This window comes from Podarcis liolepis, assembly GCF_965112155.1.
Source record: "Podarcis liolepis genome assembly, chromosome: 9".
NCBI classification, from domain to species: domain Eukaryota; kingdom Metazoa; phylum Chordata; class Lepidosauria; order Squamata; family Lacertidae; genus Podarcis; species Podarcis liolepis.
Window position 1 is genome coordinate 59,883,024 of NC_139564.1, and position 24,008 is coordinate 59,907,031.

The following is a 24,008-nucleotide window of genomic DNA, read 5'->3' on the forward strand; positions in this document are numbered from 1 at the left end:
CCGTCACATGGATTCGAACTGGCGACCTTACGTTTGGCAAGCCCAAGAGGCTCAGTGGTTTAGACCAAAGCGCCACCCGTGTCCCTGGATGCAGTATAGTAAGAGCCCAAAGAACACAACAAAAAACTACTTTCATGTGTGAAGTCATTTCTTGAAGTAGCACAGACACTAAACCTTGATGTTCTTGCAAAAAACAACAACAGACCAGTTAAAGGACTGAGGATAAGCCACTGGTTTGTACGTTTCCTTCTTGGAATGAATTGAACCAGTATACAGTTAAATTATAAACCTATAGGAGTATTTACCACAGTTAAGATGTAGCTAAGATACATCTTATGTTGCTTTTTAATAGTCTCTGCATTCATGAGAACACACTACATTAAGAAAAAGCCCTACTATAAGTACTATCTCATCAATTTTGATACCCAAAATAGGACTTAAGGGGGGGGGGAGTGCCAAGGAATCTCTCTGTCACAAGACTTTAACGCTTTAGGTTACGAATTACATAAATCAGATGGTTATAAAATTCAGCACAATCCTACATTTCATTGAGATTTGAATAGCTGCTTTTCTTTCAATAATAAATGAAATTAGTTAAGCATCTGATATCTAGTTCAGATTGTTTTAGATGGAAATTTGTAAGCCGCCCTGTGAGTCTGCTGGGTAGGAAAGCAAAGGTAAAGTAGACTTTTCCAAAATGTACTTCTCACCGCTGAACATTTAATACATGGTAACTGACTATTCACATAACACAAAGCAACAGTCCAGTTGTCTTTCTAACCAAGCAGAGTTTGTTGAAGTGCTAATGAGCAATGAGCTTTCTCTTCATTGCTGCCTGGCTTCAGAACAGACTTGCTCATTTTTTAAACCACATTTCTCCCGACGTCCAAATTGGGAAACTGAACTTTAACTAGGAAGCCTGGTCTAAATTTGGGCATAAAGGGAGTGCTTGAACTCGTCTTCATGATTTCTTGGACTGGGGAATTTACATCTGAAAAATACATTTTTCAAGGCATGTATTCAGAGTTTAACCTTGAGAACCTAATGAAAGCAATAACTGTACTACAAAGACTAAGAGGTTAAAGGTTTCCCTATTGATGTATTTTTTAGATGTTCTTTTTTTGTATGTCATGTGGGTGCTCCTTCTTTGAATAAGAAACTCTTCTCTTCACATACTGAAATTACACAACTCTTCGTTTCACAACTCCAGCCAAGTATATGCTTTTCTCACTGAGGTGGATAAGCAAGCCAAATTCAGAATATTCCATTAGCCTTGTTACAAACACTAATAAAGAGATTAAAACTCTTTTGTGAGTGAGAAGCTTGGACTAGTGCCTTTGGACTAAGTTTCACCTTGTCTCCCCCCTTTTCTTGGTAACACCAGTCTAAAATACCCACATCTCTTTGGGTTGATCCAGCCAGTGTTCAACTCTTCTATGTCGCATTGATTTGAGTGGTGAAGCTAAACTTAAATTCTCCAACACGGAAATGGACTTACATTTTGTGTTCTTTATTGTGCATTAACCAAGCAGCTGACTTTCCAGCATTTCCTATATGAGCCTTATATTTGATAGAAGGTGCTGCAATTAACACGAGACGTTTTAGGGACAGGCTCTAATCAGGTATGCGTACAAAAAAGATAGGGGAATATGAAAGCAGACATATATGTAAGAGAGAGAGAGATGGGTCCCATGTTGCAGACATGGATTATGTGAGCATCTCAGATCCCAAAAGATGACGTTATACACTATTTGTTTGTTACATTTATAAATTGCGTTTCCTCAAAAAGCCAGACGCTACTTGTGCCAAGCAATTTTTCTTTTTCAGAAAAGGGTTATTAAAAATGAAACTTATGGCTTTCTGGCAAAAAAATTAATAATGTCATGTAAGAGGAAGTCATTTGTCCATTATACTGTCTGCTTCAGGGGTGATGATGACACCACAGTTGCACTGAGACTACAAGAAAGTCTTCTGTAAAATGCATTAGGGATTCACAAGTTTAACAACTGTTCTTGATCCAGTTTTTTATGTAATTAAATATGCCTTTTCCTGATTACTGACCAGGAAAACGTATTTCCTCTTCTTACTCTGGACTAGTCATACTTGAACTAAACTATACCGTATATTTCCCAGGATAGTTCTGAAGTCTGAACACATTTAATTCAATTAACTGCGCAATGATTTCTTTTAAGGCTATGATATCTAAGCAACCATTTTCACTCTAAAATCCCCTTGTGTTATAAAGGTAGAAATTCCATAGTATTTGCCCCATTTCAGAATTATATTTGCATCACTGAAGTTCATGGGAATTTTGGAATTCACATTAGGGGGAAAAATTGTTTATCCATTTTTCAGAGATGATTTATCAAGGTGGCTCACATTAAATGTTAAATTATTTTTAAATAATTTCAATATCTAAAACGTGAAAAACTATCAAAAGTTATGTGGAACTAGCACCCACTGTTATATCTTAGACGTCAGGTAAAGACATTTTTATTTTCTCAGATATTTTAAAAACTGGAAGGATGTTGCGTCTTAAATACCAAAAAGTTTTCACTCTGCCATTTAACTGATACACAATTTGCGCCCTCAGTTTGTTGATTTTAATAGTTTTATCCTATATGACTTACTGCTTTAACACATACCACGAATCCATCCTGGGTCAGATATTATGAAGAGTGGTATAACAATATCATAATTTTTTATAAAATTATCAATCAAATATTTTAATGGAAAAGTACAGATTTCAGAAGAGTATGAAATTACCTTTTTGAGTCTCTTGCAAGGACACCTGACTTTAACCTTCTGGTTGCAATTCTGAGGACAGTCGGAAGAATGACAGATCTCTTTACATCGATGACCACAGGACAACTGTAACATGGGGTGGTGGAAAGAAAATGATACTCTGAAATTGAGCACCAGTACGACTCCTGAGTGGTATTTCAAGACTGCTAAATAAATGCTTTGTTACTGTTGATTTGCGTTTGCTCCTTACATATTTATTCTGCTCCTAATCCTTGAAGATTTTGGAAGCTATGATGCAAAGCTACCTTCTATACAATTAATGCAACAATTGCATTTCTGTCTTGTCATTTGTCATGCTTTATCTAGCATGACCGCTGTTTAGAATGTAGTTGCTCAAATGTTGCAAATGTCTACTGGATTCCAACATCAAAGATAAGCAATCCGGCTCCCAATTCTGCACCCACCTCAAACATGTCTAACCTATACAGTTGTACCTTGGAAGTGAAACAAAATCCTTTCCTGAAGCCCATTCAACTTCCAAAACCAAAGCATGGCTTCTGATTGGCTGCAAGAAGCCCTTGAGTATCTCCCCACACCATGGCACCATCTCAGGACTTCCTGCATTCAGTGAGAAGGACTGAAAGGGCTTCTAACATTCCTTAAACCTGCACATGTTCGCACCAAATGCCTGAATGTGGCCATTCTGGGAGGATTGCGATAAAGCATCCATTATTTCCAGTATGCTTTTTCTAAAACTGAAGTAACAAGTTTTGTTTCTCAAAACTATGAAACAAACACGAAGAAAAAAAAACTGTAAGCACTTTCAGATACTTTTAAAATAGTATTTTTAAAAAACAAACAAACTCAGAAGCAAGGACCTAAACTTTGCATTGGAGTTCATGATTTAGAGATGATTTTGTTTCCTGTAGGTTGGGGAGAATTTTTTTATCTGGAGAGCCTCATTTTTAATGTGAATTTGCTTTTGCAGACTGCTCTTAGGGGGGGGAAATGTCACAGGGGCCGTAATTATTTTAATATTTAGGATGTCTGTTTTTGACATTTTCAGTTTGCTAGTAAATGTATTTTTACGTTAATAAATCAAGAAGACTACTTGCATTATACAATACATGATATAACCAAATGTATAACCAGATGGGGGTATATAAATGCTTTCAAGTTCAAATTTATGTTTAGGTGTCAGCATCTGCACATTTATCCAACAAATTTTTAATACAGTGATTTTTGCTTCCATGGGCCGATTCAAACATGGTCCTGAGCACACATGCAATAGTCAGGTGGACACAGTGGAGCACCCAGAATTCAGCTCAACATGCTCCCACACAGTTCATGTAAACCAGGACAGACTCCTTCCGCACTGAGAGGTAAAGTGGGTAGCCAACAGGGATTATGGGATATCATCCCCAGTGTGGCTTATCTGATACTTAAGTTAATATCTTTTTGTCACCACATAAAGAAAGACTTTTCTATTCTCCTAGGATTTTTAAACCACCCATTACTTCTTGGGAGCAATTAATTTTAGCTGAGTTGCATGAGTAAAAGTACCATATTTTTCGCCCTATAGGACGCACTTTTCCCCCTCCAAAAATGAAGGGGAAATGTGTGTGCGTCCTATGGGGCGAATGCAGGCTTTCGCTAAAGCCTGGAAAGCAAGAGGGGTCGGTGCGCACTGACCCCTCTCACTCTCCAGGCTTCAGGAAGCTATCCCAAGGCTTGCGGACAACAGCCTGCAGCCCGAAACCCGGGGAGCGCTCCGCAGCGCACCCCAGGCTTCGGGCAGATGTCCGCAAGCCTTGGGAGCCCGGCGGGAGTTCCCGCCGGGCTCCCAAGGCTTGCGGATAGCAGCCTGTTCTGGGGGCTGGGGGAAGAAATAATTTTTTTATTCCCCCCCCCAAAAAAAACTAGGTGCGCCCTATGGGCCGGTGCACCCTATAGGGTGCAAAATACGGTAATAATAATTTATTATTTATACTCCACCCATCTGGCTTGGTTTCCCCAGCCACTCTGGGCGGCTCCCAACAGAATATTAAAAGCACAATAAAACATCAAACATTAAAAACTTCCTTAAACAGGGCTGCCTTCAGATGTCTTCTAAAAGTCTGATAGTTGTTTATTTTCTTGACATCTGATGGGAGGGTATTCCACAGGGCGGGTGCCACTACCAAGAAGGCCCTCTGCCTGGTTCCCTGTAACCTCACTTCTCGCAGGGAGGGAGCCATCAGAAGGCCCTCGGCGCTGGACTTCAGTATTATATTATATTGTATTAATTGTATTATTTATATGCTGCCACTCTGGGCAGCTTCCAGCAAAATATAAAAACAAAATAAAACATTAAACATCAAGCATCATTCTCAAATATTTCACCATGACTTTCTAAGTCAGCAGTGGTTTTTGTGTGTGGCTTTTTTAAAAAAAATGTAATGCTAACATTTTCTTATAGCAAGCTTTAATTCACATTGTTTGGAACTTAAGCATAAAATAATATGACTCAAATCACATGCCACATTCGGCCCGTGAAAACAATATTCTATTCACTGCTCAAGAAACAAGCATTTCTCTGACATACTGTGTGCCTTATACAGTATATTTTTATAGCTTTACATCAAAGTGATAAAAAGCAAAATAAATACTCTGAAAGAGCACAGTGTCTAATAACTTAGCAGTAGGCTGGTTCAGATGCCACACTAAACCATAGCTCAACAATATGACAATGAGCCGAGGCTCCCATGAGGCTTACACATTCCCCACATTTGTATTTGATCCATCTGATGATTGGGGAGAGGGTGATTTGTATCTCCATGAGGGCGTTGAGGTTTAAACCTCTCAGTCTACCCTATCCCTGAATGTAGACAAACAATCCAACTTCAAACAATAGTTTATGAAGATACTTGCTTTTTTGCTAACCACAGTTAAGAATAAACACAGTTTAGGGTTCAGACAACACATTAAAAATGTGGTTAATCTAAAATGCAAGCTTCAAATCTCTTTGCAGCCACAACAGAAGGAGTAAAGAGTAAAATGCAAGCATGGAGAGCGACTAGGTTGATTCTCATAACACTGGAACACAACTACTGCCTATTTTTATTTAACAATTTATACGCTGCATTTTAGGGTGCAATTGCCCATTTAAGGTGATGGGACAAAATGTCATAAAATGCAAAATACTTACAAAACATAATACCATCTAATTAAATTTACGTTACACTGCCTTGAATTCCATAATAGCAAAAGGTCAGCAATAGTTGCTGCTTCTATAAACTTTCTCTTATAGGACACTGAAAGTTTTGCCTCTGGCAGCATCAAAGTTTGCTTGATCCCTAAAGCGAAAGGGAGAGGGACGCTAAAAAGGTATCATTTGCACCAGACAGTGAAAGCTCCTTCTTTGCTTAGTACTACTGTAGCCAAACAAATGTCTCAAAACCTCACATTTTTAAAGAATTATTATTATTATTAAATTTTTAATTGGATTGTTTAAATAAATAAAAATGTAAATGCTAAGTTTCTTTTAAAACTTAAAACTAGGTTTATTTTAAATAACATGGAAATAAACTTAGACCACTCTTGCTTTTAAACGTTAGCCTCGTAGCTATAGGGAGCCAGGAATTCCATGCAGCTGCATGAGCGTGTTAGTAGAGGAAGTGATGGCTCCAATAGGCTTAGGGAGGAAAGCCTTCTATTGTAGCCTAGTTGTTACAGAGGTGGATGATATTCCTGGCTGGCGAGGGGAAAACTGTGGCTAGTAGGGAAAGGGTCTACTCAGTGGCAAAAACCTTATTTATTTCCCCAGGCTTTAAGCTCTGACCTCTTTAATTTGTCCAAGCCTAACTGCTAGGGACAGGGAAGTGTGTGTGTGTGTGTGTGTGTGTGTGTGTGTACGCGTGAATACACAACTGTGGTGTGTGCTTGGTGACCATGACCGTTTCTCTGGTTTGTAAATCTGCCCATGAGCCCCAAAAGGTTGGTGACCTCTGGTTTAGAGATTAACAAGTGTTTTGCTTTTCTCCCCAAGCGCTAATGGGAAGAGTTAATTTCCCCTTGCCAGCAAGAAAGAGAAAATAAACCCTGCATGTTCTGGCCTTAAACTCTTCCGTTTTGTAACAAATGTACACTTTTCTGTGCATTCTCCAATTTCCATTTAGAGGTTAACAGTAGGGTTAATGTACCCTTCTAATAAGCCCCCAAAACTTACTTGTTGTTAATAATAATAATAATAATAATAATAATAATAATAATAATAATAGTCTGCTGGGTGCTGGTGAAGGTGGGACAAAGCACTCCATCCCTCATCCTCATGCACCTGCCTGGAATTCCTGGTTGTCTGTTGTTACAAGGCTAGTTTCTTAAGTACACAAGCTAAGAAAAGTAAAGGTAAAGGACACTTGGATGGTTAAGTCCAGTCAAAGGTGACTATGGGGTTGTGGCGCTCATCTCGCTTTCAGGCCAAGGGAGCTGCCATTTGTCCACAGACAGCTTCTGGGTCATGCGGCCAGCATGACTAAGCCACTTCTGGCGCAACGGAACACTGTGGCGAGTGCCAGAGCGCACAGAAACACTGTTTACCTTCCTGCTGCAGTGGTACATATTTATCTACTTGCACTGGCATGCTTTCAAACTGCTAGGTTGGCAGCAGCTGGGACAGAGCCATGGGAGCTCACTCTGTTGCAGGGATTCAAACTGCTGACCTTCTGATTGGCAAGCCCAAGAGGCACAGTGGTTTAGACCACAGCACCACCCGCATCCCTTTTACAAGCTAGGTAGCATGCTTATATTCAAATTACCCAATATTATTCAAGTTATTACTTAAGAGGAAATTAGTATCTACAAGTTTTTTATGTTATTAAATCATTTTTTATTCATCATGCATAACACATATATCAGAATAATATACTTTTTCTCTATTCTTCCCTACCAGTTTAAAGAACGACAACAACAACAACGAACCACCAACAGAGTTTTGCACAGTGAAAATTGTGGTATAAAAGCACACTTGCAAATGGGAATACACACTTAAGTACCTCATGTGATTTTGCCAGTGTTTAACAAGTAAAACAAACCACAAAAAAAAAAATTTTAAGAAGGGGGGGGATTACAGTACTTATTAAATATTCCCCAAATATTTTTAATTCATATATAACTTACCTCTTTTGGACACTGATTTTTGCAGGAACTCAGTTCATCTTTTTCCTTTAAGTCAGCACAGGTGATTTTTCTGAAGAAATAAGAGTTAAATCAAGAAAGACAACAACATTTAAAAAGGAGTTAAAAAGGACAAGTACACACTGTTTACAAAGTGCGTGAGAGAGCACATCCTGTCAAATAAAGGCAACATGTCACGCATCTGAGAAAGTGGGTTTTAATAAACAAAAGATTATGCCGTAATACATTTGTTAGTATTTAAGATGCCACCAAACTCGGTTGTTTTCATCTTTGTTAAGTAGCTCATAAAAACGGTAGTACTTTGTTCTTAAAAGTCTGCATTATATTGGGGGACGTTTGAGCAGAACACTAATGCATGCTATTATTGCTCTTGCCACTTTGCCGGCAGCTGAACGGGGCTCATTAGCAACCCAATGTTTACTAAATGATTTCTTCTAATGAAAAAAATGCCTTGTATGCCACGTATGTGTCACTTAGCCCCCAAACCAAATGTGATGGCAGCATAGCTCGTGGGCTGAAAAAGCTTAGACTTTTGCTTTGCTTCCTTAGGTGCAGGCTGGCCCGGTTCCTTAGGCACTAGAAATAAGTCAGTTATAGAGCACAGGTGGCAAAATAAAAATATTGCACTTAGAATGTGGGAAGAAACCCACTGAAACAGGCACCGCCGATCCCCCAATGCACACAGAGAAGGCAATAATTAGCTGCAGCCATGCAGCACACCTAGATCTAGCTGTCTGTCTGTCTGTCTGTCTGTCTGTCTGTCTCTCTCTCTCTCTCTCTCTCTCACACACACACACACACACACACACTTGGAGTGCTGTTGGAAGTAGGAAGTAAATAGCAGAAGTTGTCAGCAGAAGACGACCTTTTCGGCTTAACTGTTGAGTGGCAATAGTTTATGCTGGAAACTGTTGTGTAATCCAGCCCCAGGAAGCGGAAAGTGGCTGTTGCACTTTAAAGTAGCTGGATGGGCTGTTTGAAATGGAGGTGGAAAGTCCCCTAACAGCTGTCTAATGGCCAGAGCCGATTGCGGGCTCACGCAGGAGTGATCTGAGGCAGTAAAGACGGCGTGCGGTAGAGCAGCAGCTGTACGCCACAGCCAATCAAATTTTGTCCATGCCGCTGCCCCGCTGACAGCAATGGAGGACGTGCAGAAAATGGCCAGCAGCTTCTCCCAACTGGCAACTGTCTCCTCAGAAAGTACAGTGGTACCTCGGGTTACATACCCTTCAGGTTACATACGCTTCAGGTTACAGACTGTGCTAACCCAGAAATATTACCTCGGGTTAAGAACTTTGCTTCAGGATGAGAACAGAAATCGTGCTCCGGCGGCACAGCAGCAGCGGGAGGCCCCATTAGCTAAAGTGGTTAAGAACAGTTTCAGGATAAGAACAGACCTCCGGAACGAATTAAGTTCTTAACCCGAGGTACCACTGTATAGGAAAAGGACAGCCAGTAGAAAATACAGCAAAGCGAAGAAGGAATTATACATAGAAACAGAAAGGCACAATACGACTAAGGAGAAAGCAGAGAGAGAAAGACAAGAGTTTTGTTTTGTTTTTTCTGGAAAAGCAGGGAAAGAAAGATGACAAGACAGAGACAGTGTGTTAGCACAGACACGCTGCAGCAACAAATAGAAATAGGGAAAGACTACAGAAGAGAAACACTTAACTGATGGAAGAACAGAGAGCCAGGAGGAACAAACTGCTTTTACCAAGGCGGGAGAGAGAAAAACTGAGATGCACTGAACCCGGGTTTGTGGTTCCGCTCTCTTCAGAGACACCATAAGCTATAACCATGGTTTGTCTGGAGTAAGCTAAACCATGACCCAGACAATGTGCAAAGCCAAATCATAGCTTAGCTTAGCACAGCAGAACAACCAGAACAAAGTAGCTGCAATCTCCCCATGGTTTGGTTTAGTGTTACACGTGAATGAGGTCAATGTGTGTTCAGTAAACACGCTCTTATGACAGGGGGAAAGCACATTATCTCAGAATGGTTAGCATATGTGGTGCTTATGTCAACATCTGGGCCTCTTCACAGAGGCGGATTTAGAGGAGGGCAACTGGTTTGCGCTCACTGGGCACCAAGCTGGGAGGGAACATCACAACAATGACTTAGAAAAGGAAGGGTGGGAGGGCCAAATTTTGGCATCACACAGGGCACCACAGAAAGCCCAAAGTCTGCCACTGTTGTTCAACACCATGCCAAGATATGCCAGCAACATGGATTTGGAGCAAGATCCTACAAACTGGCTGTCCAATGGCCCAAAAGTCCCTGCTACTTTACTGGCTAGCATTATCTCCAGGGCAAACATTTTCCACACCTCCTTGTGTCTTTCTCTCTTGGTTAGAATTGCTCAAACAAGCCTCAGGTTGCACCAGTTTCTCAGGATTTCTCTTCCCAGCATTCCAGTAGGTAGTCTGCAGAATCCCCTTCAGGAACGGCTCTAACTGCATGTGGCAAGGCAGTTGCTAAAACCAGCCTGCCAGCATAGGAACGCTATGGATATGGATATCATGTGCAGATGTTGGAAAGACCAAGCAGGCAGACACAGTTGCCTCTAAGCCAGTTTAAATAGGCTTTTTGCTGCATCCATTTCCAACATCCCAGAAGAAAGGAAGGGGGGAGAGAAGCTCTTCCCTAAGGCAGCATACACACTGCATAGTATTTTCCATTTTCAAAGCTGAAGCAGAGCCTCCTTTAATTACTTACATGCATTCAATGTACAAGCTTGTGAGTTTGCAGTGACACTTCATCCGTATCATCTGGGCACATGGTGGGCAATCTCCAGGGTGGCAAGGCCGGGGGCATGAATGAGGGCACCCAGGTGGTCGTGGCTTGGAGCATTCTTCTTCACACTGAGAACATTCTTGACCTGCCTAGTAACACGGGAAAATGAACTGGTGGAATTATTTGTTCTTTGGACAATTTATTAGTTTAATAACCCTTCTTTAAAAAAAAACAAAAACATGGTTGCACTTGGTTAAGTAAACAAACCTAATTACATTTTTTTAAAAAAAGGAAGGCAAATCACAAAATCAAGCTGCAATGTTTCAAAAGTACACAGAAAACAAGGGTATAAAAATAGCACACTATTCTCATTTCTAGGAGTCACACAGAGCAGCTTCATAGGTTGCTCAGAACTGCAGGCAACCAACAGAACTTTCTTTCACGGTCATCTGGCAGCGCTTCCTCGTTACATATGAAGCCCCCCCCCCCCCAATCATAGCAAAATGTACCTGCAAGATCCTTTCCCTGTTGCTAGCTGTGGCTTCTGCAGTTGGCTAGAATACAAGTTTTAAAAAATGCAAATGAACAGTAAGCTAAAGGTAATACAGAATTACTCTGTAATTGCACCTTCACACAACGAACTCAGGCACCAAATGCCAATAGGACTGCAGCCCCAAGAAACTCAGAAACAAGAGGGAAACATCAAAAGATTTGGAGGATGCAACTGGGAAATGCAGAGTTTTCAGAAGTACATTAAAAAAAACACCACCTTCCAAAAACAGCCCGTGAGGACTGAGAATGCTCAGCAGCCACAGAACGTGGAACAGAAAAACGGAAAACTGGATGGAATGGTCTGCTGAAGGAAAGCATGGCTGGCTGGCTAGCACCCTAAACAGAAGCACACCTATTAGGAGGCAATTAAATACGGCAACGTTTTGTTGCAGGTTGTCATGCCACCCACCCACCCCAAATCCTACCTCTGCCATGAGATGCTCAGGCACTTCCCACACTCCCTCTTAACAGGATGCACAGGTCTGAGCTGGGTTTTTGATGGGTATTTCTAAAACTCCCTTTTATTCCTGCTGCCACCACAGATAATATTTATCTGACTACTCCACCCTAGTGTACCTAAATAAACAGTGTGTGGTATAATGCAATAATTTATTAAACGGAAACAATCAACAAGGACTGTCTGATTACTTGGGTGTACATAAGCGTATGGTTTCAGCCTTTATCTTATTTGTCACTTTATTAAATAGACAGTAATGGTTACTGTAATAGGTAAAGGTAAAGGGACCCCTGACCATTAGGTCCAGTCATGACCGACTCTGGGATTGCGGCGCTCATCTCGCTTTATTGGCCAAGGGAGCCAGCGTACAGCTTCCGGGTCATGTGGCCAGCATGACTGAGCCATTTCTGGCGAACCAGAGCAGCACACGGAAATGTCGTTTACCTTCCCACCGGAGCGGTACCTATTTATCTACTTGCACTTTGATGTGCTTTCAAACTGCTAGGTTGGCAGGAGCAGGGACCGAGCAACGGGAGCTCACCCCATCGTGGGGATCTGAACTGCCGACCTTCTGACTGGCAAGTTCTAGGCTCTGTGGTTTAACCCACAGCGCCACCCGCGTCCGGTTACTGTAATACTGGTGCTCTATTAATAAAGTAACCCTGCTCTTACACTATCGACCACAGACTCCCGGACTCCACACTAACTCCACTCTCCATGCAACTCTCAAATGAACTCTAACTGTCCCACCATCAAACTCCCCTTTAAACTCTCATCCGCTCACTACCATTCCAAACTCACTCCCCCCACCCTATTACCAAGCATTTAGCTAAATTCCTCTACTAAGATGCATTTACCTTAATTATTATTATTATTATTATTATTATTACATATGCATGCAGTATTATATACGAAACCACCAGAATGCCACACAGGACCCTCTTGTCAGTCACAAGTAGCTGAGCTAGTCGGCACTGAATTTCAAAAGCGGAATTAGAACAAGAGCTGAAGTAAAGGTGGAGACTAAGCAAATGACATTTAATGCCACCAAATGTCAATCTCAAAAAGGTTAAAACGAACGAAATTGTTATGTGATTGTAACTATGGCATTTGAGCACAAAGCAAAACTTTTTCTTGCTTTTCACCTGCACAGTACCAAAAGACATTAATTTGAGTCATTAAGGCGTCACTGTTCAAATATATATTGGATTCAAGAAGTTTAAAAAAAAACCCACAAAAAGCCAAAAATTACTACTCAAGAAAGGCTTCTGTTTTTAGTTTCTGCCATAAAGTACATAGTATCAAGGGCAGTGAATGACAGCACAACACACATCATTCATCAGTATGATTTCTGTACTTTTATAGTCTTCTTAGCAACAAATAATTTTTTGAGACAGGAATCTATTCGACAAACAGCTGAAAAGGAGCATGTTAGAGGAACGGATGCATATTCCTCACCACAGATAAGAGGACAATCTTTAAAGGTTAAATATCTTTATTTGTATCCACTGTAACTAGGTTTAACATTATTTCAGCGGGGCAATTTACTTAAGAGATTTTAGCCTCCTTTAGCACAGTGTCCAGGAAACAAGTCTGTTTCCACAAGTGGTTCAATTTAAAAAAAGAAACCTCATTAGGGAATGACAGTTATTTAGAGTCACACACACATAAAGGATGTGAAGTTGCTTGCCAGCATTCATTCCATTAGGTGGGTTTGCCAAAGTCTTGTGCACCCCCCTCTCCCCAGCAACTGACTCTCCCATCTCATCATATTATCTTCATAACAACCGTATGAGATAAGGTCAGGCTGAAAAACAGTGACTGACCTGGCTCATATGTCACGTTAAGACTAACTATGGATTACTGCAGGCATGGCCAAACTTGGACCTCCAGCTGTTTTGGGACTACAGCTCCCATCATCCCTAGCTAACAGGACCAGTGGTCAGGGATGATGGGAATTGTAGTCCCAAAACAGCTGGAGGGCCAAGTTTGGCCATGCCTGGTTTACTGGGACCATGTGAATGTGTGGGCTCCTGGGGAGGGGCTCACAGCCACTTTGCTCCCCCCCTGGTCCTTTTCATTCCCACACCACGCTGAGGTAAGCCAAAGTTTGTCATAGTGTTTTGCCCAAACCTGGGATCGTGGTTTCACTCTCTTTACTAACCACAAGCTATAGTCAAAAATTTGATTATTAGGTAAAATAATGCAGATGTCAAAGGCTACAAATGAAACCAATGATTCTGAAAATATATGGCTTTTCTTTTATTTCATTTTGTGAACAGTCTCCATCAGCTGGAGACTGCCAAAGACTCAGAGGTAAAACGTTGTTGCTTTAGTTTTCTATATTGTACACATATTTATAAATATTACGTGAAACAAAAATGATCTAAATCAATACCAGATCAGTAATAAAAACAAAAATGCGTATCAGAAACTTAGAAAATTGTGCTTTATTGTACTTTTTATTTGATGTTTATTTTGTTCTGGTATTTGTAGTTTAAACTGTCAGAAGCTAAATAATGATAAAACATTAGAATAAAGCCATATCCATTTCTTTATAACAAACAAAAAGGGCTTCCAATATTTTTTTTAAAAAACTGACTTCACATGTACACTGATGATGTCTGAACTGGCAATTGTTGCTGAGCAAAGAGGCCTTATGGGTTGTGGTGGATACCTGACATCTCTCCGGTCAACAGCTTAAAAAGTAGAGCAATAATGGTATAAGAAATAATTGTCACAATGGTAATATGAAGTGCTATTGCTTTCCATTTCATATATTTTGCTTGGCATTATCAACTGACTCACACTATTAAAATTCCAACAAGGAACTTCCATGAAGAACAGAAACCATGCAAGACTGTTACGTATTATTTCTGGATAAAATTTTAACTCCACAAAACTCCAGAATCCACTGAAGAATGGGCACATTTTATTATTTAATGTACAAACATGTGCTTTCTCACGCACAACCCTTGCCATTTAATATGGACAGTCAAACCTAACTGAACCATACACCAAAAACATTTAAAAGTGTCTGAGCTGGCTGCATTTTGCGGCTCCTGAGAGCAAGGTGTTTTTGCTCTGCTGCAAGAAAGGTCAAGCTTACCTTATGGACATCATTGTTACTATCTGTTTCAGTAACTTTATGGCATTCCTTCGTGCAAGTATGATTCTGGCAGTCAAGGAGCCTTCCACACAACCTTTTGCAGGAGTAGGGTCCCACAGCATGACATGCCAATGGACTCACCTGAAAGATGGAAGACAACTTGTATGGGGACCACTGTGGACAACTTTCAACAGTTTCCATAAAATAAGAATTAAAACGTGACCATGGGCACAACAGAATTACGAAACAGCATATGAAAACTCCGTATCAATTCTGCTTTCACTAAGCATCCAAATCAGAACTGAAGATATTCCAGACAAGGCAGACAATCCATAATTCTCTCTCTCTCTCTCTTTCTGAGACAGAAGGAAAAGTACAGAAACATGCACAAACAGGAACTGGGGTGAACTTGACATTTACGTAATGCTGACAATAATTGGACTCCTCAAAGGTTTTCTGAAGTGTGGCAGATATATTGCTGGAGATCAGTGATTATGATGAAATACACATTCTAGAGTTTGCCCTCTGATAACTTGTTTTGGTATAAGGTTGTATTCTTGGAAACTATGCAATTGAAACTCTGGAAAAATATTCCCTTCAAAACTGCCACTAGCTTACATGTTTGCATTATAGGTTTTAAATTCCATAATAAAGGTAAAGGTGACCCCTGACCATTCGGTCCAGTTGTGACCGACTCTGGGGTTGCGGCACTTATCTCGCTTTATTGGCCAAGGGAGCCGGCGTACAGCTTCCGGGTCATGTGGCCAGTATGACTAAGCCGCTTCTGGAAAACCAGAGCAGCGCACGGAAACGCCGTTTACCTTCCCGCCGGAGCAGTACCCATTAATCTACTTGCACTTTGACGTGCTTTCGAACTGCTAGGTTGGCAGGAGCAGGGACCGAGCAATGGGAGCTCACTCCGTCGCGGGGATTCGAACCGCCGACCTTCTGATTGGCCAGTCCTAGGCTCTGTGGTTTAACCCACAGCGCCACCCACGTCCCATTATAGGTTTTAAAATCCATAATAATACATGATAAAATAAGCTTGAACAGGCAAAATACAATTTTATACTTGTCTACTCACAAGTAAGTCAAACTGAGTTCACTTGGAGGTACTCTCAGGTAACAGTGTATAGGATTGCAGCCCTAGTTACAAACCTTAGCATCGACTACCCCATAAAATCCAGTAGATAACACAACATCCATCAGTTCAATTTGTCATGGGACAACTGAAACTTGTTAGTGTGGGATGATTCTGCATCAGGCAGTTAAGTCCAATCAGAATTAAGAAAATCCTCCAGAATTAAGAAAATTTGGGTATACATTGCCTCTTTTATCAGCTACATTCTTAAAAGTTTATATTCTAAAAAATCCAACAAAAACATGGCACTTATAGTCTGTATTTTCTCCAAGGACCTCAAGGCAGCATACATGCCCCTATTGCTATTATTAATTATTATTATTAATTACATTTTATATCTCCCTTTATCCGTATATCACAGGATAGTTTGCAATATAAAACAGAAAAACATAGTAGCAAACCAAAACACCACCCTGCAACACAGTTTAAAAGGCCAATGATTGTTTAATTAGCCAAAGGCGTAGGAGAAGATGAATGTTTTTGCCTGGTGCCTAAATATATGTAATGAAGGTGCCAGGCAAGCCTCTTTGGGGAGAACATTCCACAAACTATCTTCTTTGGTAGGTAAAGCTGAGAAGTAGTGACTGTCCCAACCCAGTGGGTTTCAAGGCTTAGTGGGTATTTGAACCTGGATTTCCCTGGTCTTATACCTGTAGCAGGAACCCCCCCCCCCCAATCATTCAATTCGTATGAACTTCACACACACTCACACTCACATACTACATACGCTACGCTTCTGTTATAAATTCATAGAAAATCAACCATACATCGGATTTGCACTGTTCCACTTTTATTTTACTCCATGAAGGAAGGACTACAAAATGGGGAAGGTTTGATACAGAGCAGCCATAATCCCTTCAGCATACCAGCACATCCACAGGAGCCCTGCCCAGTTGCTATGCCAACCCTGATGGTCCTAGACAGAAGACCATCAAGATCACAAAGAACTTGCATATGGGAGTCGATTCAGCACAGACTGGAACAAAGGACAATAATCAGCTCTTCCCTCTGGGGGCAGGAAACTGCAAACTCCCCTCTGTCACCTGGAAAGTACTCATGGGGAGGGGGAAAGGGGGAACCAGCCAGGTGACAGGACACTCAGGTTACCACCACAACTCCTCCCTCAACCCCTCCTTTCTGTGATGTATGCATGATGTTTCTGAGGGTGGGCAAGATCTACAGGATGGGAATTTCAAAAGTCTTTATAAGACGTTGTACACCATTTTCCTGTGTCTTTCCTCTCTCCTGCAAGTGAGGGGAGCACCCTGTTGCAACAGTTCAGTAAAGGCCAAGCTTACAGGCTGCTGATTTGCTCCAATTTACTCTGGTTGGTGTCTTTACTTTTTGTCCAAGGGAGCCCTCGGATTTTTCCGGTAACATACCCTAATCATTACACCGCTCTGGCTTTCCAATTAATACCTACTTCTGTAATCGATGGGCATAGTGGCTTTTAAAAAATCATTCTATACACGGTAGAGTCCTGCCAGGGGGAAATCTTCAGCTTATTTATTAGCCCTACACTGGAATAGGACAAGATGCCAAATCTACTTTGCTTAGACCTTGAGCGATATGGCAGAAACTAACTTTGGGTTTGGTCCCATGAGGTTCCAGGAACATATGAAAACTTCTACATGTTCTTTTACTTTAGAGCATGTTTACACAGTTTGCGTGTTAAGAAACATGCTGAAAAGCCATGAGTAGACATTGAACTGCAGCTCCTGGAACATACAGGTGAGAAAGCTTGATAGTCAGCATTGATTGTATTGTCTCAAGAACATGTAGCTCAGCCTTCCCCAAACTGGTGCCCTCCATATATTGTACTGTAATGGCCACCATCCTTAACCATTGGCCATGATGTGTGGGGTCGATGGAAGGGCACCAGTTTGGAGTAGACTGTAGAGGGGTCTAAGGAGGAAGTAAAATAGAGAAATCAAGTCACAGAAGGAGCCACACAAAACTCTCCTGCTAAAAAAATTAATTAAGTTATAACTAGATGGCTGGCTTGCTACAAACCACATCTGCAATTCCCCTCACAATCTGCTTTTTAGTCAGAGAATTGAGTACAGTCACATCCACCAAGAGCACAAGCAACTGGGCTGTGTAAGACTTTCTGCTGTTAGCTTCTAACACCAAATCCATTTCCATGCCTGAAAGAACAGCATGTAAGGAATGCTTTGAAGTTCCAGTATCTTCTGCTTAGCTGCAATTTCTTCAAATTATTACTTCCGCTAAAAACAAACATTTTCACAAATCCAAAACATCAAGGTAGCTCACAGAGGACGATAAGAGGTAGAACAGAGGAACCAGCCAACATCCATTTAGGGAGAGGTGAGAATTAGCAAAAACACTGAAGAAAATGTTTTCTTCAGGAGACAGGTTGCAGGGGGGGAAACCCCACGTTCATATAAATAATACATCCTCCTCCAATATAAATTTATATTTTCCTCTTTCAGCAAACATTAGGCTTGTTATAAGCCAACGACACTGGCAGTGGAAGGTGAAAACAAAATGAAGTCAGAAACTCTTGGACTTTATGTCAAATTAGAGAGAGGGAGGGAGGGAGAGAAGAACCATAGAAAAATATGTTACAGCGTACTTTTTAAAAAAGACTTAAGTTTCCATTCCAAAATTTGGGTTTACCTTGAGATACAAATTAAGTTCCTGGTTTCCTTACGAAGAAACTTGAAATGCTAGATGGACAGCAACTTCGAGTGCAAGGGATGTGACTCAAGAAGGTGTCTGGCCTGGGATGAGTCCTCGAGGGCCAGACAGAGGCCTCGAGAGTCACGTTTGGTTCTTGGACCTGATGTGTCATAAAGTTAAAGGGATAAAGGGACCCCTGACCATTAGGTCCAGTCGTGACTGACTCTGGGGTTGCGGCGCTCATCTCGCTTTATTGCCACTTCTGGCAAACCACAGCAGCACACAGAAATGCTGTTTACCTTCCCACCACAGCGGTACCTATTTATCTACTTGCACTTTGATGTGCTTTCGAACTTCTAGGTTGGCAGGAGCAGGGACTGAGCAACGGGAGCTCACCCCGTGGCGTGGATTCGAACAGCCGACCTTCTGATTGGCAAGTCCTAGGCTCTGTGGTTTAACCCACAGCACCACCCGCGTCATAACCGCTGACATAATGCTTAGTAATGCAACATCATCTCATTGCAAGCTTTCCTGCACCTTCTTGTCACGGACTGGCTGGATGCAGAGCAGTGGTGTGAAGCAACAGCTGAGGAACCCCCAGGGGAAGAAGGCTCAGAGCCAGGGGATTGGTGTTGGAACAACGATGAGAAGGAGAAAAGGGAGCAGACAGACCGGAGGAAATGTCAGAAGCTGAAGAGGTAATAGGGTTTAGTGAGCGGGAGGAGGCTGAATCAGAGGTGGAGGCTAGAAAGGAGGGGGGGTGTCAAGAGGTAGAATGGAGGCAGGCTGCTCTCCCTGGTCTCCCATGAGGAGGGTGGAGCAAAGAGAAGCAAGGCAAAGGAGCCTCAAGTTGTTGGGGAAGGACCCAGGGAAGGAGTCTAAGAGAGTGGTGGGAAGATGGGGACTTTCAGTCCTTGCAACTGCCTCACTGAGGCAAGACCTTTGGGGAAGAGTTGCTGGGGTCACGAGGCCTGCATTGATTTGGTTTCTTTGAATAAAGATCTAACTTCACAGACAATAGTGGTTGGGGGTTTTTCCTGGCCTTCAGCTGACACCTCTCCACTTAAATGGTCATTTGTAAGGTCTGGAAACTAACAACACGTCACATATTTAATATTACTAAATATTACCAGGTGAAGAAAAAGGACAAAACATAACACTACTGTTTTTTTGCAATAGCCACACATTGGCTGCAACAACATATTGGAGTCAGCATCCTGGAACACGGTCAGAAGTTTGAATTAAAACATCACTCAGAATAGCTTTTCAGCTAACGAACAAAAAGCCTGGCTCTATATAAGCAGCAGGATAGCAAGAATAATCCTATTATAATGAGAAAGCAGTATAAAAAATGACTTCTACTGGAATGTTTACAGCCTAACATTGAAATTTACTGTGCCAGCAAATTGTTCTGAAAAGATGTGGAATTAATGGCATTTCAGCATGATATTACAACACAAGTGTTAAGGAATGGGGAATAATTTATGCAAACTAGAAAGCATGTTACTGAAGTGTAGTTTTTTGTTATTTGAAATGGACAAGGGCAGCTACAGTTTTGGCACCTATTTCTGCATAAATACTACAACCCCCATCATCCTTGAATACTGGCCACGCCGGCTGGGGCTGATGAGAGTTGGAATTCAGCAACATCTGGAGGGCACCATGTTGGTTATCCCTGCTTGAAATCCTGGTGATGTCCCAGCAAAGCAGAAGCAGGGAAGAAGAAATGTAATGTCTTGAAAATGTGAACTCATTGAAGGAAAAGACAAGCAATGGAAAAGAGGGAGCAGCAAAAGGAGCACATCAAAATCATGACCAGAAAAAGGAATATGAACAACAGAAGGTAGAACAGGTGTTAAAGAGGATGGAGATGAGAAATCAGAAGATACAAAATAAGCTTATTTCTATTATCCAGACGAGTGCTAATTTTAAGTCTTAGTAGGAGAAAGAGAGAGAAAGAGGAGGAGGGAGATGAAGGCTTCAATCAAGATGGCAGTGAAAAAGTTATAAGGTTCACACACTTTTGGAGAAGGATTGTAACAGAACCAAAAGACAAAAGAAGGAAGAATGTGCAAGGTAATGAACACAGAGGTAGCAGTTTAGCATTACTTGGCTCTAGTGACAAATTAGCTGTAAATCACCATCTAGAATGATAAGTCATTTCAAGGCTGTGCAAACTTCCCCTGATTTTATAAAAGTTCCCAGATTCCCTTATGTATATCTATATTTACACTGGAATAACTGACACAGATGAGTCAACCACAGCTACGTATTTGATGTTAAACTTTTTCAAAACATTGCAATTGCCAATATGGTCTGCACTGCATGTTATGTCTTCTCCTTCTTGTTTGTATGTTTGTGTAACAGAAAAGTAATTAAAAAAGCATGAAGTTTCTTGCTGAAGTCTGGAATAAAAATGAAAGGCCACACTCTGTGCCAAGAAATGTAAACAACATTGAACAAGAAAGTAGTCTGAGGCTATCTAGCTAAGAAATATACAACTCATTTCTTTCCCTTGTACCAAGAAGGGCTTTTTAAAAATCTGCATTTTTAAAAGTATAAACTTAGAAAATAAGTTAGTCAAACCCCACTAAGTTAATATGCACACTATTATACATCTATGAGAAATTGGGTTTTTGACCAAATCAAAATTAAAAGCAATCACCATGGAAGCAAAGCATCCCCTCTGGCAGCATTTATGATTTGGTAATTTCATTACTGGCTTATAGGCCGATAATTAAAATTGGTGTGCTTCCTTTGCATTCTTAGAAACCGGAAAATGAAGAAGTTATAAACCAGCATCCTAAGAGGTGCAATTTATGCCAAAGAGGAAAATCAATCACATGCATTTACAGAACATTAGAATTTGATAGTAATTTCAATATGATAGCAAAGTGACCCATAAAGAATTATAATCATGTAATCAAAATGCACTGAATCAAATGTTGCTGTTAGTATTCATGGCATCCATAGGAAGCTACTGTTGTAGTAGTTAAAATGACATCAAGATAGCTTGAGTCAGGTGAAACACACAGGTTCTTTGGTAGGAGAAAAATAGGAGTAAGAAAGGTGTAAGTTTCACCTAAGGATGGAGACAGATCTGAGTAACAGCTGAATATTATATTCTCTAATATGGATGGATGTTCCTTCTTCAAAACATCTGCAAATGCAACCTGAACCCTGCCTTATACCTAACAGAGCCTGCTGCCTCCTCCCATCGTCCATTTTAAGACTATTTTCAGATGCAGACTCCATCAACAGCCAACTTTTTCCTCCCTCGTCTCAATCTGTTTACCATCTATCCCAATGAAAAATTCTGGAGAACTTGAAAGTTTACATTATATTGTCTGCCTAATAAACACATTGCCCTAACACAGATTTTGACATCTGTCTCGTGAGTCAACACAGCTACCTTGACTTTCTCCACATGAATGGGGTAATATGACAAGACTAGTAGGTCCATATCAATCCACCCACACTTGTTTGAAGATGAGCTTGTACACAAATAGTATTCTCTGTAGCGGACCAATGTAGATTACAACACTTGCAGACCCACTAACGTGACATTTAGAATACTAGCCTTCTAAGTGGCCGGTCAATTACTTTCAGACTGTTCCATCTAAGCATTTGTTTCAAAGCATGGAGTATTACATGACTTGAACAAAGCACAAGAGGATCAATGTTTTGTTTGAGTCCTACACATTAGCTGATGAGATCTAACACATGATTTGAGAAGATGTTATAGCCACATGGCGTTCCTGAATTCACTTCCAGTAGAGATTGAGGAAATCTACTGCCTAAGCCAATACTAGTTTGTATTGTAAATTTGTATTTCTAAATTGTATTTCTAAATTTCCCCAAGTCATCTGAAATCACATGGTCCACTGCTCCAAAGACTGTACAATTGTGCATAACTGTTAAGAGTTCACTTAAATTCATTTCTGTTACATTGGACTACTTGGAAGTCTAATAAATCACTCCTCCTAACAACTAATTGAGGTTGAGAGAACTGCCGGCACTGCGGGCCCAAATCAGGCAACTAAAAACAAAAGGGAAATATCAGCATGCTTGGGAAGAACCTTAAGGCTTGCACAAACATAGCACACACATTTTTAGGGAGGGGGATGGGGGTGGGAGGGGACAGAGAAGAACAAAACAACAACCCTTACACAATCCATTAATCATGTGATTAATCAGGGTGAGAAAAGAGTGGGATGTCCTGATTGGAGGAAATACCTGGTTGGAACCCTGAACAGGAAACTCCATTAGGAAGGAGGATATACGGCAATGTTTTAGTGAGGTCCTCACTTTTTTATCACAATTATGGTTTAGTTGTAACTCAATCTTACATTCATATAGGCTAGCTCACCTGGCTTGCACAAACTGCATTGTGAGGAAGCCAATAACGACTACTTCACCAGAACAAAAGCCTGTCAATCTCATTCTCATCACATAAATGCATTTCAAAAAGGGACCAGATTTTCATTTTAGCTCAACCATTCTGAGGTTTCGGCCTTTTTAAAGTTAAGACCTGTTTATATTTCATTTTACTGCTGAAATTGGTTTTATACTGTTAATTTTTCTTTTACCGCACATATTGTACTTTAACCATTTTTATGTTAACTGCTGAAAGAACTTAAGTTAACAAAATATACTTAAAAAATTAGTTGCACTTTTATAAAGTTGCATCAAGAAATTTCATTTATGTACACACATTTTTAGGCTTCAGTAGCTATCACCACATCAGATTAAGTCGTGGTTCAAACTTGATACCATCTCTACGTTAACAATGAAAAAGTATAGATTTCCCCCCAAATTATTATTTTTCTAATGGATTTGTTGTGCCTAGATGGTCAAGTCACTTCTCCTCTGCACAAAAACCATAAATCCACTCAGATCTTCATTGTTTTGTAACTTCCCATAGAAAATTATTACCATTGCTTAATTCAAGACAGTGTTCATGCTTGTTTTCATTTATACTACCAAATGTTAAAATAACTTCAGACAAAGCTCTCAGATCACCACAGGGCCTCACTGTGTAACGTTCAGCTGAAAGTCATAACATCCCTGCCTTACAATTCGAGCTCTCATATTCCACTTTAGGCATCATACTAGCGTAGGTGATAGTTAATATCAATTTACAAAACATATTTTGCAGATGTTCCTCAAACAGCCACAGAACGTATCAGGCCAGCGATATAAACTGCATGAGAAGAGATCGTTTAAACATTTCCAAACATTTTGGAAAAGCCATAAAATAGCAAGCGCTATAAAACCAGAGCTCATCCTAAATCATCCCAGTAAACATGAACAGAAGAGCATTTTGCCAGCATTCCACATTTCTTGAAACGCGATGTCAAAAGTTTAAAGTTTCATCAAGGTTAATGAGTAGTTCACTCTTATAAATTTCCTAAAACAATTTTGCAATAGTCTTGATAGAAATCCCAGCAGAT

The 24,008-nt window shown here is 40.7% G+C and overlaps 1 protein-coding gene across 4 annotated transcripts in view; it reads right to left on the minus strand.

The window, feature by feature from the left end:
- The window catches only part of NFXL1 (nuclear transcription factor, X-box binding like 1), a 72,517-nt gene that overhangs the window by 8,605 nt on the left and 39,904 nt on the right, over window positions 1-24,008 (minus strand). For all 4 annotated transcript variants that reach the window (XM_083459832.1, XM_083459831.1, XM_083459833.1 and 1 more), the window contains 4 exons: window positions 14,772-14,912; window positions 10,636-10,802; window positions 7,903-7,972; window positions 2,767-2,871 (listed from right to left, as the gene is read on the minus strand). In XM_083459832.1, the coding sequence (XP_083315958.1) occupies window positions 2,767-2,871; window positions 7,903-7,972; window positions 10,636-10,802; window positions 14,772-14,912 (483 nt within the window). The remainder of the gene's footprint in view (window positions 1-2,766; window positions 2,872-7,902; window positions 7,973-10,635; window positions 10,803-14,771; window positions 14,913-24,008) is intronic.